The 15,081-nt window shown below is 38.5% G+C and overlaps 1 protein-coding gene across 1 annotated transcript in view; it reads left to right on the top strand.

Moving 5' to 3' along the window:
- The window catches only part of gcgrb (glucagon receptor b), a 60,805-nt gene extending 49,566 nt beyond the window's left edge, over positions 1-11,239 (top strand). The window contains exons 5-14 of the mRNA XM_085459983.1: positions 115-203; positions 485-591; positions 687-843; positions 2,793-2,952; positions 4,754-4,814; positions 5,006-5,075; positions 6,140-6,228; positions 6,433-6,577; positions 7,658-7,699; positions 8,005-11,239. Of these exons, the coding sequence (XP_085316109.1) occupies positions 115-203; positions 485-591; positions 687-843; positions 2,793-2,952; positions 4,754-4,814; positions 5,006-5,075; positions 6,140-6,228; positions 6,433-6,577; positions 7,658-7,699; positions 8,005-8,406 (1,322 nt within the window). The 3' untranslated portion in view covers positions 8,407-11,239. The remainder of the gene's footprint in view (positions 1-114; positions 204-484; positions 592-686; positions 844-2,792; positions 2,953-4,753; positions 4,815-5,005; positions 5,076-6,139; positions 6,229-6,432; positions 6,578-7,657; positions 7,700-8,004) is intronic.
- Positions 11,240-15,081: the final 3,842 nt, after the last annotated feature.

Raw genomic sequence — 15,081 nt, 5'->3', positions numbered from 1 at the left:
TTTACCATTTAAATCCAAAAGTGTCACTGTGTTTAGGCGACAGCACTATTTGCATAGTTTACATATGCCACTCTAAAATAAAATCTTACAATCGTTGTTTCTTTGTGTGTATAGTTCAGGATGGTCTGGTTTACAGATTCTGCAGTGAAGATGGCAAATGGGCACAGAAGAATACCAGTGAATGTGAGGACGACCCTGGTGAGGTGTGTGTACACAGTGCAGTACTTTGTTTTTGTGTGTGGCTTTCTTGTTAATTAGTGGCCATTTTTGAAGCTGCCTGCAGTGGCAGATTGTTACACGGTACTGGTACTTAAAACATTAACTCATTATGATCTGAACTTACTGCCGCATGTGAAAATCCTCCATCTGTTCAGTAAATTATTAGGATCTTTTTGTATTGTTTAAATAAAGCTGAATATAAATTGTGTGTTTGTATCTATGTTTGAATGTAGTCCATGTCTGTAAATGACTTTATCTCTTTCAGCAGCAGTATGGCCGCATCCTCACTCAGTTGCGGATCATGTACACAGTGGGTTACTCTCTCTCACTGGGGGCTTTGCTGCTGGCACTGGGAATTCTCATCTTCTTCAGGTACATCATGTAAAGAGGACGTGTTAAGGGGGTTAAGGAGCAGACCTGGTTTGTTTACATCTTCTACCTTCTTACTCTCACTTCTTACCTCTTAGGAAGCTCCACTGTATGAGAAACAACATCCACATGAACCTGTTTGCCTCATTCATCCTGAGAGCTGTGTCCATTCTGGTTAAAGATGCTTTACTGACCCTCACACTGGATCCCAGAAGCAACAGTGACTCACAGGCACGAAGCTGGGTCAACATACCGGTCAGCGAACAAACACACATCCAGTTCACCTGCAGTTGTAAAACCTTAGCCATAGCCACCATATTACAGTAGATATAGAGTGTAGAGGCTGTTAAATAATAATATTAAGGTGATTAGTGATTGGAGGAGACAAACATATAGATAACTTACTTTTAATCCCTCACTTTAAACATCAGTGTTCACTGGATGTTGCTATTAAAGGTCGATCGCAAATGTAATGTAGTGCAGTATGTGCCACAAACACATACAGAGAATATTCTACCACGATATAATTTTTATATTCAACAGTGTGACTTGCACAGCTCGTCCTGAACATAAATTCCATGTAGGTTTTAACAACCACCACACATATATTTCAATAAACTGCTGACTAGATATTGATTGGGTATGTCTAGACCAACAAATCTGTGATAAGAAAGACATATTCTACAAAACATTATTGATGTTGTTGGTGTTGTTTTTCATGTCATTTCCTGTAAATAAAGCTTCAGTAAACGAATATACCCCATGTTGACAAAAGTAATGGGTCACACTTCTTAATATTCAAAATGAGGTGTTTTCAGTCTCATTGCAAAAGGTGCATAAAATCAAACACCTGACCATGCAACCTGTTCTTCTAAAGAGCACACCAGCCCTAACATGGCACTTTATAGGATGTATAGATTATAGACTTTCTTCCAACAACCTTTATAAGTAGTGTTCCTGCAAAAGAAGGGAAAAGAAACTACAGCATGTCAGCCACAAAGTGACACACCACGTAAAGTTGAACAGCGGGGTCGCCAAGTGCTGAGGCGTATAGTGCGTAAAAGTCGCCAACGCAGTGCTGACTCAGTAACTGCAGAGTTCCAAACATCCTCTGGCATTAACATCATGTGTTTCCATAGCCGAGCAGTTCCAGTAGGTGTAATGTGTGGGTGGCCCAGTACTTTTGTCCATATAGTATATAGTTTATATATGTTTGAAATTCACATGCTATTCTAACCTGTCATGAGTTCATAAAGGTCCATAAGAATTTAATTTAAAGTTCTGAAATGCGGTTGCAAGAGAATATCAAGAAACATAAAGGACTGATCACTATCTAGGATTTATTACACAGAAGATGAGCGAGGGCAGACACCTGTTGATATCTGATACCACTCAAATGTATACTGCTATTGCCCATCTAATTATCTCTGTTGCTAAAACACACAGCAGAATACTTGCACCATATTAGAGGCTATGGGCAGATCAACATTGCTTGTATTTCTGGATAAATACTTTACATTTCATTTTATACATCTCTCTACAACATAGAAGTAAAATATATGTAACATGAATTAGCTTTATTTGCATCACTGGCAATAAATTAAATGAACCACTGTTTGGATGTTCTGTAGCCACTCTTAATGGGTAATAAAATAACATTAACTTTACAGCTGAAGAGCAAAGTAGCATATACCTTTTACACACTACAGTTTGGGATGATTTTCTACTACGTTATAAGTGGAATAAAAACTACAGTTAAGAAATTTAACATTAGTACAAAAAGATAGTGACTCAATGTATAGATTGGACAGTGCAAACTCAGCTATGGATATATTCAAGTTCCCCTTGCTTCTTTTTACATGAAACACTCCACATTTGTCGAGGAAGATGTCAGATAATCCACATTTAGCTCAATCATTAAGAAGTAAAAATCACTTAAAAATATTACATTTTTTTTTACTTTCATTTTTGTGGTGTCTAGCAAAGGGGGAACTACCCGTGTATTCCACAATAAAACTCCCACTGTGCTGTACTGTAGCTGTTGTCCCTGAACTGGAACAATGTTAAACTAATTCATCTGAACTGAAACATTTGTCAGCTTTTACCCTGTGAAGCTTTGTTTAAAAGCTGCATTTGCTACATTTGTGCAAGCACGGACAACTTGGCTTATTGTTTGTGTTCCCATGGTATCTGTCTCGTGTCAGGCTGTGATGTGGTGTCGTGGTGCCATGGTGATGATGCAGTACAGTGTAATGGCCAACAACTATTGGCTTCTGGTGGAAGGCATCTATCTTCATAGCCTCTTAGTCATCACTGTATTCAGCGAGAGGAAGTACTTCTACATTTACCTGGCCATTGGTTGGGGTAAGAGCATAATCTGCTAAACAGCAGCTGAACACTTGGCTTTGTGCTTATCAACGTAATGCAAAAGGTCCAACAGTGAACAGCGCTCTGACTTTCAGCCAGTCTTTTGATGGGTGATTTAGTCAGACGACAGAAATTAGCAACAACAAGTCAGCCAACAGTTATGTTAATAGCTCTGAGAGCAAGGAGGAGCTACAAGAAAGTCTGCGGTCTCTAGCTATTGTATCCCATAAACACTCGAGACTACTAAAAACACTACACCTTACCTTCTTTTCATGTTTGAAGTGGGAATGTATCCTTAGAGGTTTTCTCTTGCTACCAATATGTTTTGTCTGTCTGTCTCCCAGCTGCTAGGTGTAACAACGTTCTTGTATATATAAATATTGTGTAGCACACAGCAGAGCTAACTTATCAGAAGGGTGTATTTTACCCCAGACCATAACTGTTAAAGGCTGATGGGGAGTTCACGTCGCCCCACCAAGCGGGCGGATAAGTTTGAATCTCAGTGACCTTAACCTAAAGGTCAAAGTTCAGAAGCCAGATATTCTGAAAATCCTGTGAATGCAATAACCTGAGAACAAGGCACTATAGAGTTTTCAAATTGATACAATAGGTGCGCCTTCAAAGAGTCTTAGGCGGCTTTGAATCTCAGTGACCTCGACTTCAAAGTGTTTTCTAAAAATCTTGTGAATGCAATAACTTGAAAACAAGGTGACATAGGATTTTCAAATTGACACCTCAGGTGTTTCTGCTAGGAGGCTGAGAGATACCACTGACGGTTACAAATGTTTTTTAGACCTTAGAACTAAGCTGTGACTGAAAATAGAAGGTTTTCAAAAAAGCCCTGAATTCAAACTTCTCTGACTAACCAAATAATGTATTCTTCATTCTTTTTTAAAACCTAAAGCCTGCATTAGTGTGTCTCTCTCTGGAGACAAAGAAAGATTTATACAGGTTTTGTTTTTACATTTCCTTAGACAGTAGCACTCTGCAAGACCTGCAAATTGACCTTGATGTATAACACCCAGTAGTCTTTAAGACTGTGAGATATCTAATTCATACCCACGAGACACTGAAAGAAAATATGTTTTGTTTTTGTTTTTTCATATCACTGTAAACACCTAACGGCGTGGAACTCTGTCAAGTATTGTTTTGAAACACACAAAAATGTAATGAGTCCAGCTGCTACTACTACTTAACAAGTCCTCAGATTCCGTAACAACAAGCATTCAAGAGCAGATGTGCTTCTCCAGTTCAGACTTCCTAGATTCCACCATTTTTACATTTTCAAATGAATATTGAATGTATGATTTTCAGCCTCCTGTTCTGTAATAAGAACTTAATTATACAGCTGTCCATAGTTAAGTTCTTGTATAGCTTTTAAAAATACTCACTGAAGAAAACTACTCATCCATGTCTAAAATAACAACTGTCCAGCTCACCTTGATGTGTTATAGCCTGACAGGCCTGATACAATTCTGAGACCACATTCATAAACACATAGGGATTGAGCTCATTGAAGCTTAGATAAAGGCAGACATGACAGAGATGATTTTAATATTTAGAGACCTTTAAAGTCTGCTTAGGATAAGACGAGAGCGGAAATATTTGAAATGGTAATGAGATATTAAATTCACAAGGACAGAAAAAAATATAAAAAATGTTGTATCATGGGCAGTGATATAATAATATAACTTGATACTGATTACTGGACTAAAGTATAAATATTAGCTAGGACTACTGCGTGTGCTTTGGAGGAAATGATTTGGGATCCTTATTCTTTGCTTTCTGTCATTCTCAGGTGCTCCGCTCATATTTGTGTTGCCATGGATCACAGTGAAATACCTGTATGAGAATGAAGAGTAAGTTTAATCAATTCATGGAATTCTCACATCAAATGGAAGACAGTTTAATTATTGCCGCTTTTATCCGTGACCCCTGAGGAGACAGATCAGTGCGGGTCTTTTTTCTCCTGGTTTCCTTTAAAGAATTTATATTGCAGAGGAAATGTTGATAAAATGTGTTATGCCCATAAGTTTGTTTCTGTATCTAGGTGCTGGGAGAGGAATATTAACATGGGATATTGGTGGATTATCCGATCTCCTATACTTTTTGCTTATCTGGTAAGACTCTCTGTATCTCTTTCTCTCTCTCTCACCTTTGTGTTTAACTTTGTCAGTTTACCTTTGGATAATGTTTTAAAGACAATTCAAAACAATCTATGTCTTGGCAGATGCTTAGGAGTGCTCATAAAGATACCAAATGCTTTTGTCTGCCTGCTTGTATTTGAATGTGTGTAGATGAGGCAGCTGTTGAAAATAGGACTGCAGGAAAAATGTAAGTCGTGTAAAAATAGTGACTTTTATTTTCTGCAGTTGATATTTTATCAGTTCCTACATTCAGTGCTGTGCTATTTCACTTTGCTCAGTCTGATGACAAAATATAACTTTATACAACCACATGTGCAATATTCACAAAATATCAGTATTTAAAATTTCATATAGGACAACATCATTGTGTTTACACTCCCTCTTAACAACATCACATACCAAAACCAGCTGACGCTTTCCTTTTGTGTGTTTCCTGATTCTTGTTCCCAAATAGCATTATGGATGGACACACTTATGACCAGTGCACTTAAACATGCGCAGTGCTGCACTGTGTGGGAGCATTACTTTTTAATGCAGTTGCAGAAAAAGTTGGTAAAAATGTAAAGTTGTTGTAAAGTCTTTCATCATTGTGCAACAACCCCAGAGCTGTTCTGCAGTTCTACTATTGCGCAAACAACCTGATTCACACCTAAATAAACTGCGTTTGTGTACACTCCACTATACATATTTACACAAATACTTGTGTTGAAACAGCACACGCACTTTACCAAACTTGGAGCGCCAAAATCTTGAGTGCTGTGATAATAAATGACCTGCCATCAGTAAGTGTCCTGCACTAGATCACAGTGTGTGCGCACGTGCACATGCTTGTTCTGTGCGCAAGCACTTGAATTGCTCGTGTTGTGGGGACGTTAATCCGTCTGCCCAGTCCCACTGTGAGGACTTCGTTTAAAGTCAGACTTTGTGTTAACTACTAACGCGTTCCAAAGCGGCAGTAATCTTCTCTCTAGCACCATATGCTAAAATATTGCATTGTGTTTGCTTCAAAGTGACTTTCTTTATCCTCTTTCTTTCAGATTAACTTCTTCATATTTATCCGTATTATTAAAATCTTAATGTCTAAACTTAGAGCTCACCAGATGAGATACACTGACTACAAGTTCAGGTGAGAAATGTGTTCCTTTATTTCTTTTCTTTTTTGTTTTTTTAAAGAAAATGCAGACAGGAAGCATTTACTTAGTCTTAGTAGCTTTTTCGCTTGGGAATTAACTTTTTTGGTATTATAGCCATTTTTATATATAGTCCCCTGTTTTCAGAGTTTTCTTGTAATCTCTAATACCATTTGCTTCCCCTTTCTCCGTTCTTCCAGACTGGCAAAATCTACCCTAACTCTGATTCCCTTGCTTGGGATTCATGCCATCCTCTTCACCTTTGTCATTGATGAATCTGTTCCTAAAGGCTCTGTTCTGCGCCTCGTTCGCCTCTTCTGTGATCTCCTGTTCAACTCCTTCCAGGTATAAGTTCAACTTTCACTTGTTCCACATGTGCCCATAAATATAACAGAGGGACCTCAGAGGATTAATACCCAGGAAGACATAAACTGCACGCTAAAGTAATAAATTATCTGTATAACTCAAAGATGTCACAGAGAACAAAGAAATTGGCACTTTTATATGTTGTACATTTGCATATAAAGGCAAACATAGGTGAAGAGCTTGGGTTCGACATTTCTTTTGCCCAGCAAACTCCTTCTTAATCCTCAAATTTTATTTTTTTAGACTATTTCTTACTCAGGCAGCACACAAATCCTACCCTTCTGTCAGATACTGCTGGTGTTGCAGGAAATGTGAACAAGCTGTCCTGGCACCGTGACTTGATGAACCAGATGTGGCAGCATTCATGGCTGAGAGATAAAATTCTTTTTTTGGAAAGACTAGGAAGTGCATTTATTACGGTGGAGATGAAAGGTGGAGTAAGTCACAAGAAGGCACATTAATTTTGAATGCTCTTGTGCTGTTGCTTGTAATTTAGGTCTTTGCACCATAAACTTACCTGATTAGTTTTAGTGAAAAATTACTTTGTGGTACAATGCGCCCCCTCATAACAATAACTCTACACATTAAAAAATGGCGGTGCATTTAAATGTGGCTTCACGTGCTTGTTTGCAAGCATCCATATGTGACAAGCTGGGAGTGAGAGAGCGTCTCTCTATTTCTATAAGACAGGTTTCGGTGCACCTGTGAGATCCCAGCGGCTCTGACAAAATAGTAATAGAGATTTTGACACCATTCCTAGGGATTTTGACACCCTAGGAATGAGATTGGGCTGCATTAATTATATTCTCCATCATTCATACTATGCCTCTGCCTTTGGCAGTTCAGTGATCAAGTGTTTTAGCTGTCCAGTGCAATAAAATGACTCTTTTTTTTGTTTGTTTGTTTTCCTCTTGTTGAAAAAAAGTGTTTTTACTCTTTTATTGTGGGAACTAGATGAGAGTAATGAGGCAAAAATAGTGATTTTCTGGGTATTTGTTTCTAATAATGAAAAAATGTATTTTAAGTACAATAAGCATATTAAATGTTCTTCCATTTCAGGGCCTGCTGGTTGCCATCCTGTACTGCTTTGTCAATAAAGAGGTGAGACAGATTCATTTGTCAAAAGCCACTTTAATTTTAAATGTATCTTCTTTGTGAGGATACATTTTTTATTGTCTCTGTCTCTTCCTTTATTTGTTCTTTTGTATCTCTAAAAACATCTTCAAGTTCCACTTTTGTTTCTTTTGTCTGCAAAGACCAGCAGACACGACAGGATCCATCTGCTAATATGCAGTCTTTTAAATGCAGTTTTTGGCAAAGAACATCCATCTATTGATGTCCTCTGTGTCTTGTTCAATCTTCATCACCACTATCTCTCCTGTCTCTCCCATCACTTCCTCTCTCAGGTGCAGTCGGAGATGCTGAAAAAGTGGAAGAGGTGGAAACTGGGTAAGGACATTGATGAGGAGTACCGCCACACACACAGCCAAACGCCACACGTTAAAAGCGGCAGTATCGCCACTGGCAATGTGCCCAACACCGGTGACCCAAATGTTGACTGGCCTCACTTCAACAAAGCCAACAGCGGCCCGGTTTGCTCCACTGCAGCTGAGGAGAACCGCAAACTCGTTGTCTCCTTTAGCAACGGGACAGGGAAATGCAGACCTGCCAAAAGCAGGCACACCCTGCACTTCTCTTTGCAATCGCACAGAGGCGCCACCAGCAGCACTGCCACAGAGGATGTGTGTCTGGAAGAGCGCGTGAAGTACCGCTCATATACTCTGGAAGGAGAGGAAACTAATGTCTGACTTCCCTGGGACCTCATCGCAAAAACTCTCACTGATTGCGCTTCTTGCTTTGGATCCGTGCTTATCATGTGGCAGTTGTATAGCTTGAGCAGGAAGAGGATGAGGAAGTAACAAACAGGGATCATGATGTTCACTGATTCAGAACATTGCAGGAAATGCCACTGAGTCCTGCCCAGCTGCATATGAGTATTTATTGCTTCTGGGAGATGGAGGAAAAAACACTTATTGACTTCAGACATTAGGAATGATCAAATAAATCAAAACTTTACTGGCGTTCAGTGTGCGTACGTGTGTCTGCCTGTGCACATATGGAGGACAGCTATTTCAACCCTTCTCACATCTTATCCGGTGTAACCATTGTGGGACATGCTTGTGTCGTGTGTGTTTGCAGCAGTGTGCACTAATCTGTGGTACAGAAGAACCTCTTGGTGTCAAAGTATGATTTTATTTAAACTTTTGGTTCGATGGAAATGAATGTGAATTGCACCATGAGAGACTCTTAATGTCTGAGTGGTCAGGAATTGCAATTTACTGGAGACCTCTCTATCTTATCATGCTGTGATAGGAGTCAGTGTTTGCTATGCTGAGGCAGGCACACAGAATATGGACTCTTTCACCTTTAGAAGGAACATGATACAAAGTTTAACTTATTCTGGTTTTAACAAGCCAAAGCCAAACAAGAAAATAATAATATATCACAGGTTTGTTATTGACTGCATAAAGCACGAAATCCATATTTTTATTCATCTACTCCATTTTTAAACAAATTTTGATTGAATGTATATGGACAGAGGAGTAATTTGGTTGAACTGAATTTTAATTGAATATTTAACTGTATATATATAATTAGATGTACACGCTCTATCCAGAGCCTCTTGGATTTGTCTGACACCTAACTCAAATTCCTCATTTGCCTTCATTGCCTCATTGTAAGATTCATGCTTACACGGTTACAGTCACCGTCAGCTGCACAATTTTTCAGGCGTACTTTAATTTTTAGAAATATAATTTTTGCACAAAATCTACAGCTTGTACAGATGTCCAAAGATTGTTTTATATTCCAGGACGGTTTTTAAAGAAAAAGGTTTTGCATTTAAAAACACAATGTATGACTAAGATTTTTTGTTAATGCACCACATTGACAATGAAAGTTAGATTGTTGTTATGCTTTCTATGTCAAACTTAGTAACGCAGAACAAAAATTGTGCCCCACCCATCATATTTATTTGTTGCTGGGTTTTTTTGATACCGTAAATAAATGAAGCCAGCAATGAAACACTGCTTAAAAAAATTAAGAGAAGATACAATCTTCACAGTATAATACAAAACCAGTGAAACTTGTGCAATATCAATTTGTCTAGTTGGGAAGCATACGTTTTATAGGGCTGTAGCAATGATGGTCATCCTAATTTATCCAAAATTATTAAATAAAAACAATATTAAACTCCTCTAAAATGTGTGTTCACTAAGTGTGAACTATTGCTAACAGGCATGATGTACACATGAATTTGAAAGCTATCAGTACCTCTATTGTAGCAAAGGTATTTCCAAAATTAATTCTTGTTTCATTGTAGTTCGTGCAAAGAAAGCAGAACCTGACACTGTGTTTTTTTTTAGAATAAATGTGGACATTTATTACAGATATTTTTATTAATACGTTTATATATTATATGTAGATATATAGGAAACCATATAAACAAGAAATAGCACCTTGAAGTGACTGTTTTGGTGTAAATAAAATTGACTTGAATTGAAGAAACCATTGTGAATCATTTTCAGCTGATTTCTCTCCAGTGCATCAGTGCTAACACTTGCACTGGAGTGGTAACACCAAGACACCTCTCAAAAAGGAAGTAGTAATAGCTGATGTCCGTGGACCATTGGCATTAGATGGTAACTGCAGCCCATTCTGGTTGAAAAAGCAGCTTCTCTAGGATGGTACATCCATATCCTGTCATAAGAGAGTGAAGGACATACCAGGAGGCAGGATGCTACATAAGGAGAACTGGAGGGGGCTATATAGGAGCAACAACCCAGCAGCAAAACCAGCATGTTTTCTATTACGCAAAGAGCTATAGGAGCCCTACAAAATTACCTCCAGCAGGCTACTCATGTACATGTCTCTGACTAAAATGTTAGAACGAGACTGAGGAAGGCGTGAAGTCAGTCTTTAGCAGGACCTGTGCTTACAGCCCAGCATTGTGCAGCTGTGTAGGAATTCACCTGAGAACACCAGCGATGGCAGGTCAAACAATGGATCTCCAATTTCTTGATCTATCTGTGACAGGCGTGAAAGCTTCTGGATACTCTGGCATCTCCAGATGTTTTGTCACTCTCATTTGCACCAGAGCAGGTGAAATGCGATCATAGCGGTTTATGTGTGTCAGCTGGTCAAATTGACAGTTTACCTGATTATGTGTTATACTGTGATGAAGGTTCCTTTGTTTTATTGAGCAGCATATATACCTAAATGACCTTTTTTTTCTCTTTAAATTCAGAACAGAAAATAGACACTCTTTAAAGAGTTAACTATACATATCAATAAAGCTAAATAGACAAAAGCAGGTGGGTGATTGGGTGTATTGTTATGCTAATGGTTACAGTGCAGGTGACTCAAAAATGAAAGCAGTAAGAATTATTATGAGAAAAGACTTTTCTTTCACAAAGCATGTTTGTAAGTATCAGATTGTGTCTCTTTGCTTAAAGTATTGTAGTTGTCAAAACAGCCCTAAAGCAAACATTGTCATTAAGAAAAGGAAGAGGTTTTGTATAAAAGCCACATCATTGTGTTTCATATGCCTCTGTGGATCCAATTAAATTTGATTCTGTCAGCAAAATATCATATATCTGTGTATTGTTGTGCAGAAGGTAATGAGTTGATGAATTATGTATTAGTTAGTCATACATGTCTGGGAATGTGTGCTCATGTGTGTAATTGATCTCGAAGTCTCTCTGAAAATATTGCCGTGCCTGTGTGTGCATTTACATATAAGAGAGAACATAAACCACCAAAGGCAGAACGCTGCATTCCAGCATCGAATATTGTAAGTGCAATTCTGATTATAGAAAAAAGGGATACTGGGGAAATTACAGGGTTGGACAGGCTCACAACAACCTAACATTTCATTTCCAGGAAAAAAATCTGGATTTTGTCCCACTTGGATTATCAGCTTCAGGAAGTGAGTGTGTGACTGAAGGTTTGTCCACAACTCTGGAGCAGAGTTTACCATGAATTATTTAATTGTGTACTGTTGGCAAGCAAACTGTACTACATCAAGTATAATAGGAAAATTTACCCTTTGGTTCATGTGCAAGCCATCTGACATTGGCTACTGACTTTCTTACCTCACTTAGTAGGAAAGGTATAATTACTGATTACAACATGTCCAATAAAAAACACAGTTTTTTCTTTTTGTTTAAAGCAGAAAATCTGGTGTGACGTCAACACCGTGAGAGACACAAGGATGCACTGAGACCCTGCCATTAGAGCTAGCTTACAAATCCAATTTCAATCCGTCTATTTAATTTAATTGTTTTTCTTGTGCAGTTTTACTTGAAAACTGAATGTCAGAATTTGTCCCAAGCCAGCTCATAGCCACTGAGAAAGAGGGGAGACAAGACAGACTGCGATGTCAAAATAATAAACATGAGGTATGAAGAATCAGTCATGGTATGCATGAACGGACAACTGACATATTAGTGCAGTGTGTCGGCAAAACAAGAAAAAAAATCTAAAACCCAGTGGTTTCATTCCTTGGCATTTGCCCAGTGGGCCAAAACACTTGTGGGCTGATGGTCAATATGATTTTTTTTTTCTTTGTCAATATAATTATACAGGCTACTGGGTGGCTTGAATGGCAGTTGCACACCAGCCCTACAAGCATTTCCAGCAGCCCTTTTTCATAGCTGACACTGGATTGCCCAATCAACAGGTTAGTGTGGAAAAAGTGATCTATAAAGATGGACAAACAAGTGAAAAGTTGGAGCTGAAAAGCTAAAAGAGGAAAAGAAACTAGAAATAAGTGTAGAAAATGACCAACATATCAGCTGTCAGGGCTGCTGCTGCATTCTCAACAGTAGCACCAGCAGCAACTAGTAAAAAGCTGTCACAGCTACTACCAGCCTTGGAACCTGATCAAACAAAATCTATAAGCAAAACACAGTTTTACTGTTATTTATGTGTTTGTTGGGGAATAACACAGTTATTTCCCTTTTTTTGCATATACTACTAGGCTGTACCTGTTGTGAGCCTTACACAGGTAAACCCCAGTCAGTTTAACCATCTTCTCCAACATACGGCCTCAGAAAGAGAAAACCCTGCAAAGTATAAAGGAAGTGGAGGGAGCATAACACACTCAAATGAAGAGCTACTTAGAGCAGGGGTGTTCAAATCCAGGCCTCAAGGGCCGGTGTCCAGCAGGTTTTAGATATCACCCTGGGTCAACACACCTGAATCAAATGATTAGTTCATTACCAGGCCTCTGGAGACCTTCGAGACATGTTGAGGAGGTAATTTAGCCATTTAAATCAACTGTGCTTGATAAACAACACATCTGCAACCCGCAGGACACCGGCACTTGAGGCCTGGATTTGGCAAACAGTTTGTAGAATAGAATAGAATTAGTTTTATCTAAGCAGCACCGATTCACAACCCTCATCATCAGGGAGCTTTATAATCCAAGGTGAAGAATGTAGAGAATGTTCCCCAATGATCAGACAATTCCCTGAGAGCATGCACCTGGCAAAGGAAGGACAAAATCCCTTTTAACAGGAAGCAACACTCTGCAGAAGCAGGCTCAGAGAGAGGCACCCATCTGTCATGACTGGGTGGAGGTGAAGGGAAAAGATAAGAAAAACAGAGGAAATAGGGGCAAACAGGGACTGATCACAAAATTGATTTCATTAATTGGATTTTGAAGCCCAAAATTTGCTTTCAAATTCTGATAAAGAAGCTTTTGTCTCTAATTGGTGTTTAAATTGCAACCATAATCTCGTTAATTGATGCAAAAATAAAGCGAGACCAAATGTATTACAAAAACAGAACAAATACTCACGCTTTCTCGGATCGGCCCACAGTTCTTAAAATGTCTGTTTTAAGAACTCCTATAATATTTTAACTAGTGGGACCCAATAATATCCCAGATGGGCATTTGTGATGTTGCGAGTCTACAGGGAGGATGTCTGAAAACACATTATATCTTTGGGGTCACTGAAAACATATTACTGTGGTCAAACTTCTTCCATACATCCTCCCCAAAGCTTCCCCACAGGATGCTGAAACCATCTGTGTGTAATTTCAGCTGACTGTGAAAAATTCTTACAGCAATAATCTGAATTTCACTCCCAAACCACAAACCCATGATAGCAAATGGATTGTAGATGGTACAAAACAATTTCTGGAACTAATAAAATTGCTGCAACTCAAAAAGGATATAATTCAAATAAGCGCAGTAACTGTTTTCTACCTTTTTTTTTTAACTACAGTTAGTCTGCGTTCTAGTTCAGTATCATTTTTTAACCCTCAAAATAAAAATCTTATGAAAATCCTTAAAGCAGAAATAATCTCAGACAAGGCTGCAGTAATTATTTAATAAAATAGGAAATAAAGTTATATCTAATACTGAAGGAATAAATATCCAAAGGCTAAAATCAGTTTTCCTCTGGGTTCACTGACCTTTTGTGGTTGGTATTAGATTTGAAATCACAGTCTTCGTTATATCTGTGCTGTGTGTCTGCGTTGTGTGTGTGTGGGGGGTGTTAGAATCTGCGAAACTGGTTTTTATAATCTAATTTTTATCTGTTTTTTGTGCTGTTGAAGTCTCCGAGTTTACACTGGACAAGAAGTAGTGTACATGCAGTACACAAAGTTATGAGACGTTATTTTGAGATCAGGACAAAAACAGCTTGAGGAGCTACGTGGCGCGGGAATCAATCAGCCGTGACAGATCTATTGTGAAAAGTACTTGAGTCCAAAAACAGGCACAGGCTGGGTTACAGTCCCACAAAAGTGCAGTAAGAGGAAAAAACACTGCTCACATGTGTACAGAATAAAAGACCATATGTTTGTGTGTACTATAATGGGAGGGGTGTAGATATTGCAGAAAAATAATTATCTGCCTCTTGAGCACAAAGCATTTAGGTCTCATGTGGATCAAACTGTTTTCCCACTGTAATTACTGTCATCATTCTTCTTGTGTTTAATAGCTACGCAGCCAGATTTGGTCTTTCTGAGAGCTATCCTTGTTATTAAAGGAAACGTCATACTGTAGCTGTAATCAGTTACAGTATGATAGCAAAATGAAACCACTGCCATAGAGTTATCCTTGTTCCTGCTATTGTACAAAAGATCTGATATTTTTACAGTTAACCTGTGACTCAACAGATGTTGAACAAAGCTAAAGCCTTTCAGAGATAAAGAGAGATTAATGTGTTTTTGTAATTGTTGTGTGCTGCATAAAGCAGTTTTAAACTGTGGGCTCAAAATTGTGTTTTAATGGCTTTATTTATATCGTTTGTACAGAGGTTTGGCTGGTGTAGGTGAACTTTATTTACTTTATTCACCATTTTTTCTGTTCTCCTGAGTACTGAGATCCTGAAATGTCATTGCATGAAGTGGTTTGACAGTGTTGGTACTGCAGGCTTACTCACCAGTACAATTCAATTCAGGTTCAATTC

The sequence above is a fragment of the Copadichromis virginalis genome, linkage group LG6, assembly GCF_057382275.1.
Source record: "Copadichromis virginalis isolate Kocher_CV1m ecotype Utaka linkage group LG6, C_Virginalis_male_GT1.1, whole genome shotgun sequence".
NCBI lineage: Eukaryota > Metazoa > Chordata > Actinopteri > Cichliformes > Cichlidae > Copadichromis > Copadichromis virginalis.
The sequence above is the reverse complement of the archived record's forward strand: the minus strand, read 5'-3'. Positions and strand labels throughout refer to the sequence as shown.